The sequence below is a fragment of the Leptinotarsa decemlineata genome, unplaced genomic scaffold, assembly GCF_025532065.1.
Source record: "Leptinotarsa decemlineata unplaced genomic scaffold, Ldec_3_MD MMD2_tig00026330_RagTag_RagTag, whole genome shotgun sequence".
Classification (NCBI taxonomy): Eukaryota; Metazoa; Arthropoda; class Insecta; order Coleoptera; family Chrysomelidae; genus Leptinotarsa; species Leptinotarsa decemlineata.
Genome location: NW_027412690.1, coordinates 3,322,115 through 3,340,634, shown reverse-complemented (window position 1 = coordinate 3,340,634; position 18,520 = coordinate 3,322,115). Strand labels below are relative to the sequence as shown.

The window sequence follows — 18,520 nt, the reverse complement described above, 5'->3', positions numbered from 1 at the left end:
TCCTTATATCCAGTGGCGGGCGGAAGCAATTTTAAAGAGTTGTTTTCTTGACATGGGTGTTCTAGCGACAAATAAGTCAATTCTGACTTCTGGCGGGGTCCCAACAGATTATTCATAACTATTATTCATTTTTACAATAATATTAGTTACACATTCTACATTTTCAATTGTTACAATCAATTTTTGACTGACGTTTATATATACTGCAGCTTCTTTCCTAAAATCCATTTAGAAGGTGCGCTCCAAAAAAGATTATTTTGAGTGAATCTGGTTTTTTAGTCTATAAAAAATATAGGTGAAAGTAGCACTTGAAGCGTTTTAATCGCCAAATATGAACTTTTGAATTTTTGAATGGTCATATCTTCCAAGGATAACGCTTGCTACAAATTCTGAAATCAAATTCATGAACAGTGGCGTATCAGAAAAAAATGAAAATTTAGCAGTAGCTCGAATAATAAAATATTACCACACTTTTTGTTCAACACTCAATTTATTGAAATATCGCTGCCTAGTAATTTTGTCTCTCTTTTCAGAACCTGGTCCTTGAGACAAATGTTGAAATAAATAATGTTTTGTTTGATTGACAGTGACATTTTGCTTCTACTACCCTAGTTATTTTCTAAATTTGAAAACATGCCCCATTGCAAGGTATTTTTCCTATTATTCAAATAGATCAATAATTAATTTCACTTGCTGTAATTGTAGGAAATAAAATTGGGAGACGTATGGCGAACCTGCAACAAAATCAGGGCAGCAATTTTCCGAATGGGAATCAACTTATTCGAATACTTTGCTCCATTGGATCCGCATAAAAATTGCTTGATTTCAGGTATGAAGAACATTGTTCACATAGTGAATTAGTTTGAATTCTGTTACTTCAAACCTCATTTTTCAAATGTAATAATTTTGAAGTACTCTATTATTGATTTTAGAATCGCAATTTATATCTGTTATTAACGGTCAACTCAGAGCAACTATAGGATTATCTGAACAAGAGGTCGCTGAACTTGCGGATTATTTCAGAGTGCCTGATGGAAGAATTTACTATACACAATTATGCGAGGTTATTCATGATAGTGGTGAGTAACTCGCTAAAACACAATATAATTTTTTTCTGACCACCATTGTTTGTGGTTTCTTCGATTCTTCATCGATTTTATGTATTGGCAGTACCAAAATTCAGCGAGAATGCCCCATTAGTGAGTGGTCTAGAATGGGAGGATCCTTTACACACGAACAGACTGAGTATTAGCGAAGAAAGGAGATTAAGTGTTCTGCTTACAAAAATTGCATCGCTCGTGAATATGAGGAAAATCATACTCCGTCCTTATTTTCAGGATTATGAATTGGTGAGATACCTTATTATACAATGTAAAAACTTTGTTTGTTCGCTACTTATTGCCGTTATCTATTGAAAACTCTCTCCTAACACCAGAACAAAAATTTAGGTACATTTTTGTTCTAGTGTTGGGAAAGTGTTTTCAACAGATTCATTTTACGCCAGAGGTTTCAGAACAAACTATCAAAGGACATTATTATAATCGACGAATGTATTCGATATGATACCCTCTCATTCACCATTTCTTGTAGAAACGACTACAAACCCGATAGTGATGAACAGGGCCGTACTTTTACTCTATTTGCAACTTCTCGTTTCATACTCATTAACAATCAATTAAGAAAAATAGTCAGTCTTCAATATTATGTTAGCTTAGTGTTAGCTAATTCAACCCTCAAAGGGGGTGGATTGCAATTTGAAACAAGTGAAAACTAATGAAGTGAGTCCTAGTTATCGCAGACCACAAGTTTGCGAACTTTGCGTTGTGACTTGGGCCTGCACCCGTACAAAATTCAACTAACCCAGTAACTGAAGGTAAACAATCATAGACAATGAAGTGTGTTCGCTGAATGGGCTCTGGAGCAGTTGGCAACTGATCCTAATTTTCATCGAAAAATAATCTTTAGCGATGAGAACCATTTCTGGATGAATGGGTACGTGAGCAAACAAAATTGTCGAATTTGGAACGATACAATTCCACATGAGATTCAAGAGCGTCAATTGCATCCCGAATATGTCACTGTTTGGGGTGGATTCTGAGCTGGCGGCGTCATCGATCCATATGTTTTTGAGAATGACGCTGGTTAGGCCATCACTTCAACGGCAAGCACTATAGGTCGATGATTACCAACTTCTTTTAGCCTGAATTGGAGGATCTGGACACCAATGATATGTGGTTTCAACAGGACGGCGCTACGTGCCACACATCTCATGCCACATTGGATATTCTGCACGAGCGATTTGAGGGTATGGTCATCTCACGTGGAGGTGATGTGAACTGGCCACCGATATCGTGCGATTTGACCCCGTTAGACTTTTTCTTGTGGGGGTTTCTTGAGTCGCAGGTGTATGCGAATGAACCACAAACCACAGCGATCCTTAAAGCCAACATAACCCATGCCATTTGTCAAATTCAGCTCGATTTATGCGCCAGAGTCATGAAAAATTAGACGTTTCTGATGCGGTCCACCCAGAGAAGCCGTGGCGGACATTTGAACACATTTCCACACATAATGATATCAATAGGTCTTTCAAATGATTGAAAAATTTCGATGATATCTCCCACACACTTTGTTTCATTTGAATTTAATGATAGGATCCATTTCCAAAGAGCTATTTGCCTATTTGAAATACACGTGTTACCTGCAAGCAGCTTCATCGGACCAGAACCTGTCATTGGCATCGCTTTAGGCTTTGCCAAACAAATATTGAACACCTGGATGGCAAGAATATTTATGGACTTCTGACAGAATCTTCCAGGATTGACTCACTCCAAGGCTTTTACTCACCCTTCGAAGCTTGATACCAAACAGTTGTTGGACTACAGTAGGGATGAACTACGATGTCTAACAGGCCTTCTTACAGGTCACTGCCATTTGAAGCTGAGTTTATTTGGTCGAGTCTTAATAGGTGTGAGCCACAATAAACCCTTGAGGGTTGCGATCGAGGGTTGAATAGACCCATTTACTTTGGAACTAACCTTCCTGCTGAATGAATATATGCGGATCCTTTGTTTCAATCCAATTAATTGCTGTGTTAGGAATCACACGTTGAAAGGTAAGACCTCGTTAATCCTTAGTTCGCACAAGTTTTGACTTCCGAGGGTTGTCGTTCGTATAGGGGTGCGACAGCTGGTTAACGGAAGAACATATTTTATAACAGATTTTAAACAGATCATCATATGATTTTAGAGTATTCTCCGCTATTTCAGATCGTGCCATCTGTCTTCTCCTTATATATTCACGATGTTCATTGTTTCTCCCATCTAGTGGTCTTGAGTGTAACTGTTTCCATTGTGAACCGTTTCGGAAAGTTCCTTTCCCTACTGAAGTTTGTGCAATTTTTATCATAAAGTCTCAGAAATTTACAGGTATGAAGGTTAAATTGAAAACACAAAATATCAACTTGGCAGAACGATTAAATTTGTCGAAACTGTAAAAAAAATTGTTTATATTGTGCTTATAGTTAAGCTGAATGCGATTGTATAAAGTGAAAAATAAATTTGACAAGATGATATTACAAATCGTTGTAGCATTTCAATATTTTGTTAGTAAAATACGTAGTAGAAATTTTCAGATAGATGAATGAACTAATTAAATCCTCGTATTACACTCCATTGATAGTAAAGCAATAGATCAGATGATATTGTTTGTTTGAAAGTGATTGACAATGTTTTATGATGAATTTCACTAGTTCGGACTTCCATTGTCTAATATATAAAATGATTTGAAATCCCTGAAACAACTAAAAAAGAAGAATTAAAAAATGAATAGCTGAAAATAACAATTATATTAAGCAAAAATAACCTGAAATGAAATAATAGTGAAATAAAATACAAGTAAAAATAGAACGATTGAACAAAAATTGAAATTAAAGAAATAAAAATAAAAATTAAAATAAAAGGTTAAGAGATTCCAAGCCACGTTAGTTCACGACGTTTCGATTGTTAGTATTTACAATAGTCTTCGGGTGATGACTGGACTGATACCTCCGAGAGATGGTGAAGAGGACCGACACTAAGTGGGAAACATCTGTATACCGAAAACCCACTCACACGGGACAGTATCTGAACCACGCATCCAACCACCATCAATCAACTAAAAGAGGAATCACCAAGATTCTATTAGACCGTGCTTTCGGGCTCTGTAATACGAAGGAAGGTCTCGAGAAGGAACTAGACATCATCAAAAATGATCTTCAACGGAATGGCTACTCCAAAGCGATGGTAGAAAAGACTTTGGCTAAAAGACAGCAGGAGCCTTGCAAGGATGAGAAGCCGTCACAACCAGTGCTTGCACTTCCCTACATCAGAGGATTATCGGAGAAGATAAGAAGAATTGATTCCAAGTACAACATCAAAACCTGCTTCAGATCCGGTAACACTATCCGTAGCAGCCTCATGAAAACCAGGCCACCAAACGCGGACTGCGATTCCAAGAATTGCATTTACCGGATAGGTACCTTGTGAGTGCGGAAAATCCTATATTGGTGAAACTAAGAGACCATTGAATGCTCGCATTGCCGAGCACAAGAAACACACACAGCGAGGGGAAACCAGCAAATCAGGAATAGCAGACCATGTTTGGACCCATCAACACAACATTGAGTGGTCCCAAGCTGAGATCATACACAGAGAGGAACATTGGTTTAGGAGAAAATTCAAGGAAGCCGCATACATGTTGTCCAACAACGTATCCAGCCAAGCTAACGTAGAGATACGCAACATATGGAAACCCATCATCAAGCGAAAAATGACCAACTCCTGCCAAACGGTCATCTCCCACTGAACCAGTGAAGTGGAAAAAATGGAAAGCGGGGATAAGTGAAAGTACTCGAACGACCCATAAATAGTCATCTCTCGGAGGAATCAGTCCAGTCATCACCCGAAGACGACTGTAGATACTATCAATCGAAACGTGAACTAACGTGGCTTGGAATCTCTCAACTTTTTATTTTCATTTTTATTTCTTTGATTCTAATTTTTGTTCAATCGTTGTATTTTTACTTGTATTTTATTTCACTATTATTTCATTTCAGGTTATTTTTGCCTAATATAATTGTCATTTTCAGCTATTCATTTTTTAATTCTTCTATTTTAGTTGCTTAAGGGATTTCAAATCATTTTATATATTAGACAATGGAAGTCCGAACTAGTGAAATTCATCAGATGATATGTTGAATCTTCGAAATTGACAAAATACAAAATAAGTTATCCGATTTGACAGGTCATTCAGTTGGTAATCGTTTCCATGATCAAACCTTATCTAATCTAAATGGTGTCACATAGAAAAAAAATCAAATATCTGTCACTAATCAGTGTTCCTATCTCCTCGAAAAAAAAATAATTCTTTTATTAGCAGTGTTTCAGGATAGTCACTTTTTGAATGTGACATAACTCTTATTAAAAATGTTGGAAAAAATGTCTCTGCTCTTTATGAAAGAAAATTATTTAGACTTCATAGAATGCATTTCTTAATTTATGGGAGAGTCTGTATACCGAACTTCCATTGACTGAATTAAACAATAAATGATAGCAGCTGTTGATATGCTTGAAAACAATTTGTGAAACATATTAAATAACGCTTTATCGAGAGGTTTTTACACAACAGTTTACAAAAATGTAACACGTATTTTATTATACAGGGTGAGTCAACAAGATTCCCTCGGTCCATTGCCATCAGATGAAACCATTTTTCGAACTGTTCAGTTTTATTTTGCAGTCATATTGATAAATACTATCTTTTAAAATTATTTTCTCGCAGCCGAGCGTGGCCAACCAAAGTTATATTTTGTTAAATAGAACACCCAGTGTATGAATACGTCATTTGATTCCATATTTTTTTAGCTCTATGAGAAATTTTTGTTTTCGAATTTCCATTGCGGCATTGCCAAGTTATTCCAGAAAAACCTATTTTGGAGAAAATATTTTTTTAATTCACCACCCGCATGTCTATAGCAATTAAGTGGACTTTTTTAGGAATAGTGAGTCAACATCACTATGATCATTTCTGGAATCTCAACTTTCGGAAACAAAGTGAAACTTGACCGGTAAAACCGGTCAAGTTTCACTCATTTTCAAACAGACATAATTCAACTTTTTAAAATGGAACACCCTATATTTTTTCATTTGTATGAAATGTTTCATGCGAAAAAAAATTGAGCAATTCAAAAAATTGTTTTCCCTGATAGCAACGGACCGAGAGAATCTTGTTGACTCACCCTGTACACTAGCTTTTTCAACTGTGTATTATTGAACAAATTCAACTTTTAATTTATGTTCTGAATACAGCATAGATTTATGACAAAAGAAAATAATAATCATGATATGTACTTCAGAATATGTTGGTATCGTTACTTATGTCTTTACTTAATCCACTCCTGGGTGAATATTGTAACTGCAATCATCATCAAAAACTACTGACATATTTCTCGGAAGGCCCTTTATTGTTTTCATTTTGAATCCCGCAGGTATCCAAAAACAATGGGACGGTTACAGTGGCCCATTTCGCTAGGATCTTGGCCTACCTGAATATCCTTCTTTCTGCCGATGATTTCAACCTCTTAGTGAAGAAATATATCAAGGATAGTTATACCCTTAACTACGTAGCTTTTATTGCAGCCATAAACCAGGTCATTCAATACTTGAATGCCCATGGGATTTTGGACCTTAGCGGGGTGAGGTTTATTTATGCAAAGAGTCGTGAGAAACATACCAAAAAATGACCAAGTTTGAGACTGAAACCTTTAGTTATAATAATAATAATAATCTTTATTCGCTAAAATATACCTACTTCTACAGCTGCCGGACTGAGTCATGGCCGGTGAGAAGCCCCTCCCTCAAGATGTGCAGTAGATGTGTAGAAATCTGTTATCAGTCTGTTAGATTATTCGAACAGTAAAAAGCCAAATTCAGGACCGTATTCAGTTAGTGATGGAGTTTAAAAGTAAATTGCATAAACATATTTTAAATAGTAAAACTCGTGAAGTTGTTTCTAATATATTTAAATATATGAAGAAAGAAAAGTCGTCGGGGGTACTTAACATTCCATTGGATAAGTTGTACGAAAGAGTGATTGCTGCATCAGGTGTTTCAGAAAGAAGTATTCGAATAATTGTTACAGAACAAAGGGATATAGAACGAGGTGTAAGTTCTTCTATAAAATCGCCAACTAAAACGAAGAATAGGAAAAAGCCTAAAACCGATTTAGACAACACCGATAAAAGTTTGTTTCATAGAATTATTACAAATAGTTATACGCCAATACTATAGTAGGCCTTAGAAAGAAGCAATGTTTTAACTGCTTTTTTAAATACTACAGTGTTCATCTGTTTGAAATGGTCTGGTAACCGATTGAATAATTTTATTCCCATATATTTGGGAGAATGTTCGAATTTTATAGTTTTATGTTTAGGAATGCTCAACTCCTCTGCATATCGAGTTGGGTAGCTATGATAGAATGAGTTCTTAGTACAGTCTGTTATACATTCGCGAACATATAAATGTATTTTATAGATATAGATGCAGGGAAAGGTTAAAATTTGATGACTAATGAAAAATGTCTTGCATGATTCCCTCCATGATTCCCTCCAATGAAAACCCTATCTTTGTCAACATTGTTTCCCCATAGGATCACATTATAACTTAGATGGCTATAGACCAGACTGTAATATACATCTAAAATGGCGCGAAAAGGCATACGATTCTTAATTCTTGAGATTGCATAATACCCTTGATTGATTTTTTTACAAACAACTGTGATATGGTCAGACCACTTCAAACAGTTGTCTACATGAACGCCAAGGAATTTTGTACAACTTGTGCATGCCAGTGCCATTCCATTGATTAGTAAGGGAAACGATTGCTTTTTCAGATCGTTTTTTAAATTAAAATAGATATATTTTGTTTTGGTCAAGTTTACAATAAGATTGTTCCTTTCACACCAATTTAAGAACAGTGATATTAATTGCTCTGTTTTTGGTTTTAATTCCTCCTGACTCTTTGCTGATACAGCTAAAGACGTGTCATCTGCGAAAAGAGTGAGAGCATGTTCATTACTGGTGAAATAAGTAGGCAGATCATTTACAAACAACAGAAAGATCAGCGGACCTAACACAGAGCCTTGAGGAACTCTAGAACATATATCGTGATAGTCTGATTTCATATCTTTAATCTTGACGAACATCCTACGATCTGTAAGAAAGTCAATGATCCATTCTAGGAAGTCCCCTCTAAATCCTAGATTATATAATATGCTCTAGATGAATTTTAAATTTAAACAATCGAACGCACGTGACAGATCGAAGAATACTCCTGCAACATGCTTACCCCTATCTAAAGAAGCGTATATGATTTCTAAGAATCTCCAAGTAGCTGATTGAGTGGACTTGCCTTTGCAAAAACCATGTTGAGAATCGGACAGGATCTTAAACCTTGATAAAAATCTTAATATTCTCTCATTCACAACCTTTTCAAAAATTTTTGAGAAAATGCTTAGCAGGGCCACGGGGCGATAGTTTGTAATATCCGATGTATCGTTCTTCTTATGAACTGGTATGATCATGGCTGTTTTTAGAATTGAAGGGAATTTGCCACTTGTGACTGATAGATTCAACAAATAAGCTAAATGTTTTGAAATGTGTAACTTAATTTCTTTTAAAATTCTCACTGATATATTATCAATTCATGTACTTTTTTTTATTTTTTAGATTGTTAATTACTGCGTCAATTTCACATTCGTTAACGGGTATAAAGAAAAAAGTATTCGATTCAATTACAGAAATCGTGCATACGGATGATCTACTGTCGCCAAAATGGTCTGCTAAGCTATTTTCTACTACTGAAGAGAAATAGTCCCCAAATATGTTCGCAACATGATCTCTGTCTGTGATTACTTTATTATTATAGTTGAGAGTAATATCTCTTTGAATTTTTTTTCTGTTCGTTTCTTTGTTAAATGGTAGAAAACAAGATATGATAGAATGGTTGAGGTCTAAAAATATTCATTTTGACACAAATATGTTAAAACCTGATTTGTACAACCTACGTAAGCCACAGGAGAAGAAGATTATCTTCGTAAAGTAGTAAAATCGATGAGGTTCCGTTGGAGAAAAACGAAATCAAATAGAAAAATATTAAAGGAGAGACATGATATTCGTCAATTAAGAATAGCTTTTTTACGTGTCATGAAATCGTACAGACAATTGAACCAAACGATTGTATATATGGATTAAACATATACTTATGCTTCGCATACCGTTGCTACTTGTTGGTTCTCCAATGAAGGACTAGCTAGGTCCATTTTGAAAGGACAACGATTGATTATTATTCAAATCAAATTCAAATACCAGAGACTACCATCACGAATTTTACCATTTATGAAACATGGTTGGTGGTAAAATTGATTTCTAACCTACCTCCAAATTCAGTCGTGGTTATTGTTCAGAAAGATAAAGCACCGACCTCTAACAGTAGAAAACAAAATATGATAGAATGGTTGAGGTCTAAAAATATTCATTTTGACACAAATATGTTAAAACCTGATTTGTACAACCTACGTAAGCCAAAATTTGAAACGTTAGAGATAGATGAAATTTCAACTCAACATGGACATAGTGTCTTACGACCTCCCTACCACCCAGATTTGAATCCCATCGAATTAGTATGGGCATAACTAAAGCAATACGTAGGACAAAAAAGTTTGTGTTTTCATGTTAGGGATGTCGAACATTAATGAGCAACATTTTTTGACGAATTTAGTGCTGAAGAGTGGAAGAATGGCTGTGATCACAAAATAAAGTGGGAAGCAGAACCTTTCTAGAAGATTCTAGTTCCGAAATCGAACTAACCCAAGAACCCAAATGGAATAATATTCGTTTATTGGTCACAAAATATAATTAGTACTGTTTTTCTTAGAATATTTAACTATTATTAAAATATCACTATAATCGAACAAATCGTTTTAGTAAATCACAAAAGAACACACTGAATTTCAACCTCTACAACTATCTTCCCGATAGTTTCAAAATTCTTAGTATGTCCAAATTAAAAGAAACAATAAAAAAATTTCTTTTGAGATTTGCTTCTATTCTGTCGAAGAATACGTGAATCATTTTAAATGTTTATAATAACGTCAACATACATACTCAATTTTGTTTTTTGTATTTGTGTTTCTCGTTTGTTTTCATAATATTTTGATTGTTAACAAATTACTTTCATGCTATTTTTTTGACTTGCTACAAACATTTTATTATGTAACGTGGTGAAATAAATTATCCGATATTATCTAATCTTATCTTATTTCATCCGAATTTGCCTCTACATAAACTGCTTTTAATATACCTACAAGAACCCAAATGGCATTTTAATATCCATTTATTGTTTACCCCTTAATCCGTTCTACGTAAAATTGCAAACAAAAGTTACTTTTCCTTTTTCCTAATGCTTTTTTTTATCATACACCGAACCAAACTTTACGTAGATACAATTTCTCCCACCGGCCATGACTCAGTGCGGTAGCTGTAAGTGTTGATTATGTAAAATTACTTCAAAATTTACACAAGAGGAAATAGGTACTTCTAGACTATAAGTTGGCTATTTGTAGAAAACATTTTCACGAAGCTTTTTTGAAAGAATATTTATTAAAAGATTTTTTATCGCTTGGTAGTGTAACGTGTATATTTTCAAAAACGAAGTAACAACCTTCAAAGTCTTAGTACGGGCTCCAAAATCAGTGAATTTTCAATATTTTCCAACTCAATTTCATTATGAAAAAGTTCCTCTCCTCAAAAGATTTTGAATGGAATAGTTTTTTGTCAAATAGTATTATTCTTTCGAGATACTAGAGTGTACTCAAAGCTTGAAAACATTTTTCAAAAGAAAACATATACTTCATTTCATAAACAATTTTCAAAACAGTCTCAGACTTAGACAAGTATCATTAAAACAATTCTTTAATTTCTTTCGGAATGTTTAAGACTCCAGACAAGTATCATTATGCGTCAAGACATTAATTTCTTTTGGAATATTCAAAACTCCTTTAATAACTTGTTGATTTTAGGATATAATGAGCCTTTTTCCTGGAAGAGTTATAAATGCAGAATTACCAAAATTACCAAGGCCAGAAATAGGTAAAAAGCTTATACTTTTTCCAAAAACCTTACATGAGAAATTTTAGTGAAGGAAAATAAATCGGCCAAACTGATAATCACAAAACAATAAAATTTTTATAAATTTTTCCTTTTCCTTTGTGACATATTTTTACGAACAATGTATGATTTACGAAATAAAATCATACTCGAATACACCAGTAACAAAACATATTGATTTGTAGGTAAAATCTCAGCTTCTCAGCTTTTTGGAAAGCAGACTATTTTCCATCCAGCACTCAATGAACCGAAGAAAATTGAACATATTCTCACCATAATGTCGATGTTCCAATCCCACGTACTGAATAACAGGCTGAGAGTTTGCGAATTCTTCAAGGTGAGAATATAATATTTTTCGACAAAATATTGAACTCGATAGTCTCAGACAAAATATAGATAGATAGATAAGAGATAGATTATCTTTATTAGTTATTTGGTACAAAGACCCTTACGGGTGTAGAACATGTCAATGTATAAAGGAGTATGATAAAAATTACAAAAAAATAAAAAATAAATAAAAAAATATAAAATGAGAAAAAATTAAAAATATAGTATATATATATATATATATATAAATAAACATATTGCATACTACAAGACATTTCAGACAAACATATAATACAATAATAACATTGTAAAAGTATACAAAACAGTCAGACAAAGAATATAAACAGGCAGACAATTCAAAGTCTATCAGCGAAATATTCTTCTACCGAATAATAAGCCTTCGATAAAAGCATGATTTTTAGTTCCTTTTTCATTTTTCTAACAGCCAAGTTTTTGATGGAATCAGGTATTTTGTTATAAATATTAATTACAGAAAAAGGAACATTTTTCTGTACGAAAGAAAAACGTGTCATTAAGTTGAGAAGACTGTTTTTATTGCGGGTATTATGAGAGTGATTCGTATCAAAAATTTCAAATAATGACATGTTTTCTTTAACAAAAATAACACATTCATACACATACATACTTGTAAGAGTAAGAATTCTCTTTTCAATAAATATTTCCCTGCAACTCTCTGTTCTAGGTAGATTGAAATTTTTTCTCAAACATTGTTTTTGTAGAATGATACAATTGTAGAATAAATATCAAACAGATTATAGTATCCTTTGAAATGTTTGTAAACGTCTAAAGATGAAGATATATGCATCGAAAAAATATCGGGAGTCTAAATTTTGATATGAATAATGCTGCGATAATAGTGCTTTCCCCACCAGAATGATGCTTTCCCCACGATTTTATCAAATTGAACTCACTTATCTTGCTTATTTTCCCTTAAAATGCTTGTAAATCGCCTAAAGTTGAAAATATATGCATCGAAAACATATCTAGAGCATAAATCTTGATACGAAAATCTTTATCCTGTAGTTTTCTGAGAAAAATATCGATTTTTCCGAACTCCAGTATCTTCTTAGCCACTGATACAAAAGAAAAAACAAAAAATATGTAATAGGAGGATCGGTAATTGATAACTTTTTTCTCGTTGCTGTTTCTCTAAAATGAAAAAAGGCAGAAATCGTCAGAAATCGTGCTAAAAGAAAAATTGGAAAAAAGTAAACAGGATGTTTTGTAGGGGCGTAATCAGGAACTAATTTCATTAAAAAAAAGTTCATATTCCAAAAGATAGGTCACAAAATTCATTGTTTCCAAGTTGCAGGTTGTAAAACTTCCCTAAAAATATTTTTCTATATTATTATTGTAAATATCTCTTAATTAGACGATTTTCATGAGATTTGAGCCTGTTATTTTTAGTTCATTCAGTATCAATTAGATATAAATTTTTAGAAATTTTGTCAAAAAACGACGAAGTTCGCTCAGTTTGTGATTATAAATTCAAAAATTTTAATTCTTCACTAACTCACGTGCTTGGTCTTTTTTTTTCAAATGCCATATTTTACTACATTTATCTCGAGAATCTAAATAGGAAGTAAAATAATTTCAATTATTCAATTTTTATTACAAAACAGCAAACTTTGTCGTTTGCTTCTTCCTGCATCAAGTTGTTTGGCAATATCTCTATAGATGACGTCATAGTGCCTCCATATTGCATTTGAAGAAAATTGCTCTTTCGCCGAAATTTTATATGTGTTATATCGTTGATAACAGAATTTCATATCCGATCAAAAATGGTAAGAAATAATTTACAGGGTCCTATTTAAAATTCTTGACTTGCGTTCATTTTCGGTTAACCCTGTGTTTTGATAATCTATAAACAATTGAATGGCGCCATGTTGAATGATTTCGTTGCTACCCGGAATGTTTTTTTTTCATATAATTAGCTTCTGAACACGTCCTTGAATTTTTTCAGCGCAATAAGAAAGCACCCTGTATAGAAAGTCGGCAACTCCTGAATGAAGGAAGAAAAAAATACATCAATAAATAAATGTGTACTTAATGAAGGGGGTATAAAAACCCCTCCAATCGTACTTTGATGACGGATTCAGAACTATTCACAGTTGTAATGACGCAAATGACGCAGTAGCGACGCAATTTCGCGAAGCAGTGATCTCATCCTATCAAGAGAACTGTCCACTGAGGGTCAAAAGAGATAACCGCAACTCTTCTTGGTGGAACAAAAGCCTTGAAAGTAAAAGAAAAGAAGTTCGACGACTATTCAATCGAGCTAAAGAGTCAGGTAATTGGAAGCTTTATAAAACCTCTCTAACGACATACAACAAGGAAATTAGAAAGGCAAAACGGGAGTCTTGGAGAAAGTTCTGTGAGAGTATCTCTGATTTACCTCGCAGCACAAGAATTCACAAGATTCTCTCTAGAGAGCCAACTGCTGAAATTGGGTCGCTTAAATGACCCGATAGAACATTTACGACCTCTAGTAAAGAAACGTTAGTGCAGAGTGCAACAGACTGTTTGTTGACATTGGAAGTCTCAGCATTCTGGAAATGACCTCTGGCTTTATGCCTCCAACTGTCTTATAAAGTACTATTCCCGAATAGAGAGGAATGGATCCTCCGGAAGAAGGAAATATTAAGAGCAGATAGTTGTTGGTTCACAGATGGATCAAAAACACCTTCCGGTTCTGGTGCAGGTGTTTTCAGTTGCAGATCCAGGACAGAGTTATCTACCTGCCTAGGAACTTATGCGACTGTATTTCAAGCGGAAACTGACGCTATTGAATTGTGTGCGGAGAGATTGGATAAATCCAACCTCACTCACAAGTCAATAAAAATATTCTCGGACAGTCAAGCGGCGTTGGAAGCTCTTGGCTCCTACCAAGCAACGTCTAAATTGGTAGCAAACTGCCAAAAACAACTCTCCTCGATAAGAAGACTTAACAGATTGTCTCTGGTCTGGATTCCTAGCCATACTGGCCTGGAAGGCAATGAAGCTGCTGACTCTCCTGCAAAGGAGGGTGCTACAAGCGGCTTCATTGGACCAGTCATTGGCATCGCTTTGGGCTTTGCCAAACAAACACTGAACACCTGGATGGCAAGAATATTTATGGACTTCTGGCAGAATCTTCCAGGATTGGCTCACTCCAAGGCGTTTATTCACCCTTCGAAGCTTGATTTCAAACAGTTGTTGAACTACAGTAGGGATGAACTACGATGTTTAACAGGCCTTCTTACAGGTCACTGTCATTTGAATCATCACGTGCAGAGACTTGGACTGTCGGAAGACAGTGTGTGTCGCCTCTGTCTGGAAAATGATGAAACAGTAGAGCATATACTATACCTGAAATACCACTCGCCATACAAACTAATCGGCTTCGTTAAGAAGCTGGGTTTATTTGGCCGAGTGTGAATAGGTGTGAGCCACAATAAACCCTTATGGGTTGCGGTGGAGGGTCGAATAGACCCACTCACTTTAGACCTACCTACCTACCTAATGAAAACAAGTTTCTTTCTGATACAAATAAAAAGGAAAAAGAAAACTACTTCAAAATATGAACATTGAACTATACTCTAAACATTCGTTATGGAAGTGAAAAAGAAGGAACGCTACACTAGGGCCGTATCAGGGATCTTCTATGCCCTTGGCAACTTTGAAAAATTGGCGCCCTCCAATAACGCAGGGTCTGAACAATTTTTAAAATTTCTGCTATATTCTTTATTATTATGATATAAAAACACGTACTTCGTTTGTCAAAAAAAAAAGATTAAAGATGAAATAAAAAATGATCAAATCATCTAAAAGAACCATTCGTTCAGGCCAGTCTCAACTCCCTACTCTGTAGATTAATGGACTGACACCTATCAGAAAACAACTACTCCCCTGGCTGATACCACGAAGGGCGTTGGATAAATCCGACAGGTGTCACTGCAGGATTATTCACTGAAGTTATTCCTGCATATGATGTTGGCGATACAACTGCCGCAATAGATTTTCAATTATTGGAACACACTTGCAGACCGGTTTCGGGTTGTTTGGCAACTCGTCAGTGCAAGCTAGTGTATATCATCAATATGCAGTCGATGATTTCCGATAATTGAAAATCGAGTTCTGTCAGAGTATCATTCCTCGAACTAGGCTGAAGCGGACAACAAATAACAGGTTTGTCATCGCCCCATTTGCCTGTGAACGAGGTAACCAACCTTGTATCCGAAATTTGCCCAATTCCATATCCGAAATTTTCCCAATTCGTCGAATAAGGAAAGGAAACTTTCACATATAGTCAGTGGGCACACTTGAAGAGTGGCTATAAATCAAATCATCTAAATCAGAAGACAACTACTCCCCTGGATAATACCACGAAGGGCGTTGGATTATATCCGATAGGTGTCAGATTTTCAATTATCGTAAATCATTGACTTTATGTTGATGATAGACAGTACCTCGCACTGACAAGTGGTAAACAGCCCGAAAATGGTCTGCAAGTGTGTTCCAATAATTGAAAATCTATTGCGACAGTTGTATCGCCAACAGCATATGCAGGAATAACTTCAGTGAAGAATCCTGCACTGACTGTCGGATATAATCCAACGCCCTTCGTTATATAAGCTAGGGGAGTAGTTGTTTTCTGATAGGTGTCAGTCCATTAATCTACAGTGTAGGGAGTTAAGACTGGCCTGAATGAATTTTTTCTTCAGATGATTTTATTTATGGCCAGTCTTCAAGTATACCAGCTGACTATATATAAAAATTGATGAAAAATTGAAAATTTTGCAAAAACTGAAAATAACAGCACGCATGAGTTATGTGAAAAAATATTTAGAGAAAAAATATACAATGGGTAGGTATATACATATTGAATTTTTATTTGTTAAGAAAACAAATGTTTGTGACCGTATAAAAAGTGAATTAATGAATAAGTGAAATGTCAAGTATATGTAAACAATACAGATGCAATAACAATTCTGAAAAAATAATGAAGAAAATATGGAAAAATGCAAAAATATTTTTTCATCTTTTTCGTATTTTTGTATGTTTTCTTTTTGTGTCTTCTCCTCGTAGCACTTTTTGTGATAACTTTGACAGACGGTTCATTAAATCCTTGCAAAAACTCAACAACTTCACCAGAAGAGACACATCTATATCTGTCACAATTTCGTAAAAAAACATTCACACACCTAGTTCATACTATTCCGGCTATAGGAATTTCGTTTTCAACTATCTGAGTAATAGTCCCGTGAAACATCAGATGCTTATTTAAAAAAATCCTCTTTTATCTAAAAATATCTATGAGCTCAAAATAACCTATTAACATAATCAATGGGCTCATTCAGGCTAATTTAGTTTTTTATTGAACATTATATATTATAAAAGTAAATCATCTCCGAAGTATCCCACAAAAGTTTCCGGTTTATATGTCATTTAACAACTGAGCAAGAGCAATTGAAAATGTGAGATCGCCCGCGGTACATCTTGACGTCACACCAGGCAAACGAGCTTCGAGCGGTGGCAACTGGGGTAGTTGGAAATTATTATGAATCGCTGCTATCGTCAATTCAATTTAATTTTCTTCAAAGTAATGTATATGTCAATTCTGGCATTTTTGAGACAAACGTTCTAGGTATAATAAATAAAGAGTCCCTTGTGATTGCAAGACATAATTTTGGATTTTTCTCCATGATGTAAATAGATCTTCGCTCAATATTGTTTTTTGAATTCCAGTTTTTAAAAAATATTCCAGGCAAAGTAGAATCTGATGATGTATCAACAGAAGGCATGTCTGATGTATTCGAACAGTCACTGTCCTCGGGAGTGCTTAGTCGTAATTTTTTCCAATACTTTCAGTATTTTCTACTTCTTTAGAACGATTTCTTTTTCGGTGGCGTATAATATTTACGGTCTGTGTAGCTTTTGATCTTCGAAAAACATGTTTATTAACTTGAATTCCAACATCAAAGGTCTTTTCCTGTGTACCTGCTTCATCAGACATGCTTTGACTTTCAGCGATATCTTCGTTACAAGTATTTAACAAAATTTGTTTTTCCTTTTCTTGAACAAACGGTGGAGCTTTAGATGTATGGGCCGTCGGTGTATCAATCTGGCAATCAAATATATGCGGAATTACGCCTGGTTTCAATATAATTTTTCCCACTTTCATAGTTTTGATATACATGTAATTTTCTAAGTCTTTTTCAACCTAAAATTCAAAGTAGTGCTCAGAGTAAACTATATTTTTTTAATAATCATTATCATTCATACTTACATTAAAATGATCTTCGCAACAAAAATGCGTCCCCTTGACAGATACAAAGTCGGCCCTCCGCATAGCGCGCTGCCATAACTTTCGTGATTTCAAGTTACTTGGCAGTGAAATAAAAATTTTGTCTGGTGCATTTACCGAAGAATTCTTGCATTTAGGAACGATGCAATACTTGTACCGTCCTTTTTTATCATTATTCATATTCACGCAGTTGACACAGTACAGTAAACAACACACAACTTGCTTTCTACAGCTTTAGCACACGTATTTCGCTTTATCCGCCAGCACTCCCTTGTTGCCGGGTCGACTGATGTGACGTTAAGCTTGACCACGCCCCGTTTCGGTGAACGCCACATTCAACTATTAATTTGAGGGCAGTGGCGGCGCAAGACCTAAATTTAATGTGGGCAAGGTACATTTCGCCAGGCTCTCTGATGATGCAAGAAGAAGGGTTTATAAACTGAAAAAAAAATCGAATTGAACTATTTTTTATTCTTCAAGAAACGCCAAAACTTCTAGTTATGTATTTTTTTGGAACATTAAACAACAAAATTGAAAAAAAAAATCGACTCAAAAGTGATAAAAAAAAATGTCTGGGTCGCCGTATTAAAACCCCAGACAAAATCACTTTAATTAAGAAAACAAAAATTTTCTTTTTCTTTTTTCTGAACCAGATTCCCATTTTCTTGCTTTATCTCTATCTC

At 34.8% G+C, this 18,520-nt stretch overlaps 2 protein-coding genes across 2 annotated transcripts in view; one reads left to right on the top strand and one right to left on the bottom strand.

Moving 5' to 3' along the window:
• Nucleotides 1-493: 493 nt before the first annotated feature.
• LOC111506210 (uncharacterized) overlaps nucleotides 494-18,520 on the top strand; it is a 32,911-nt gene continuing 14,884 nt past the window's right edge. The window contains exons 1-7 of the mRNA XM_074183032.1: nucleotides 494-648; nucleotides 706-829; nucleotides 933-1,079; nucleotides 1,171-1,349; nucleotides 6,527-6,733; nucleotides 11,116-11,185; nucleotides 11,389-11,540. Of these exons, the coding sequence (XP_074039133.1) occupies nucleotides 634-648; nucleotides 706-829; nucleotides 933-1,079; nucleotides 1,171-1,349; nucleotides 6,527-6,733; nucleotides 11,116-11,185; nucleotides 11,389-11,540 (894 nt within the window). The 5' untranslated portion in view covers nucleotides 494-633. The remainder of the gene's footprint in view (nucleotides 649-705; nucleotides 830-932; nucleotides 1,080-1,170; nucleotides 1,350-6,526; nucleotides 6,734-11,115; nucleotides 11,186-11,388; nucleotides 11,541-18,520) is intronic.
• On the bottom strand, nucleotides 16,359-18,288 carry LOC111506200 (uncharacterized). The gene is made up of 2 exons (XM_023161207.2): nucleotides 17,820-18,288; nucleotides 16,359-17,753 (listed from the first exon to the last, which is right to left on the bottom strand). The coding sequence occupies exons 1-2, from the start codon at nucleotides 18,015-18,017 to the stop codon at nucleotides 17,373-17,375; spliced, it is 579 nt and encodes a 192-aa protein (XP_023016975.2). The 5' UTR covers nucleotides 18,018-18,288; the 3' UTR covers nucleotides 16,359-17,372.

What these genes read in the sequence shown, in the direction of transcription:
- LOC111506200 (XM_023161207.2), bottom strand. Translation starts at nt 18,017, where the DNA reads ATGAATAATGATAAAAAAGGACGGTACAAGTATTGCATCGTTCCTAAA. An exon ending in GTTGCGAAGATCATTTTAAT is followed by an intron (nt 17,754 to 17,819) that starts GTAAGTATGAAT and finishes TTTGAATTTTAG; the next exon opens with GTTGAAAAAGACTTAGAAAA.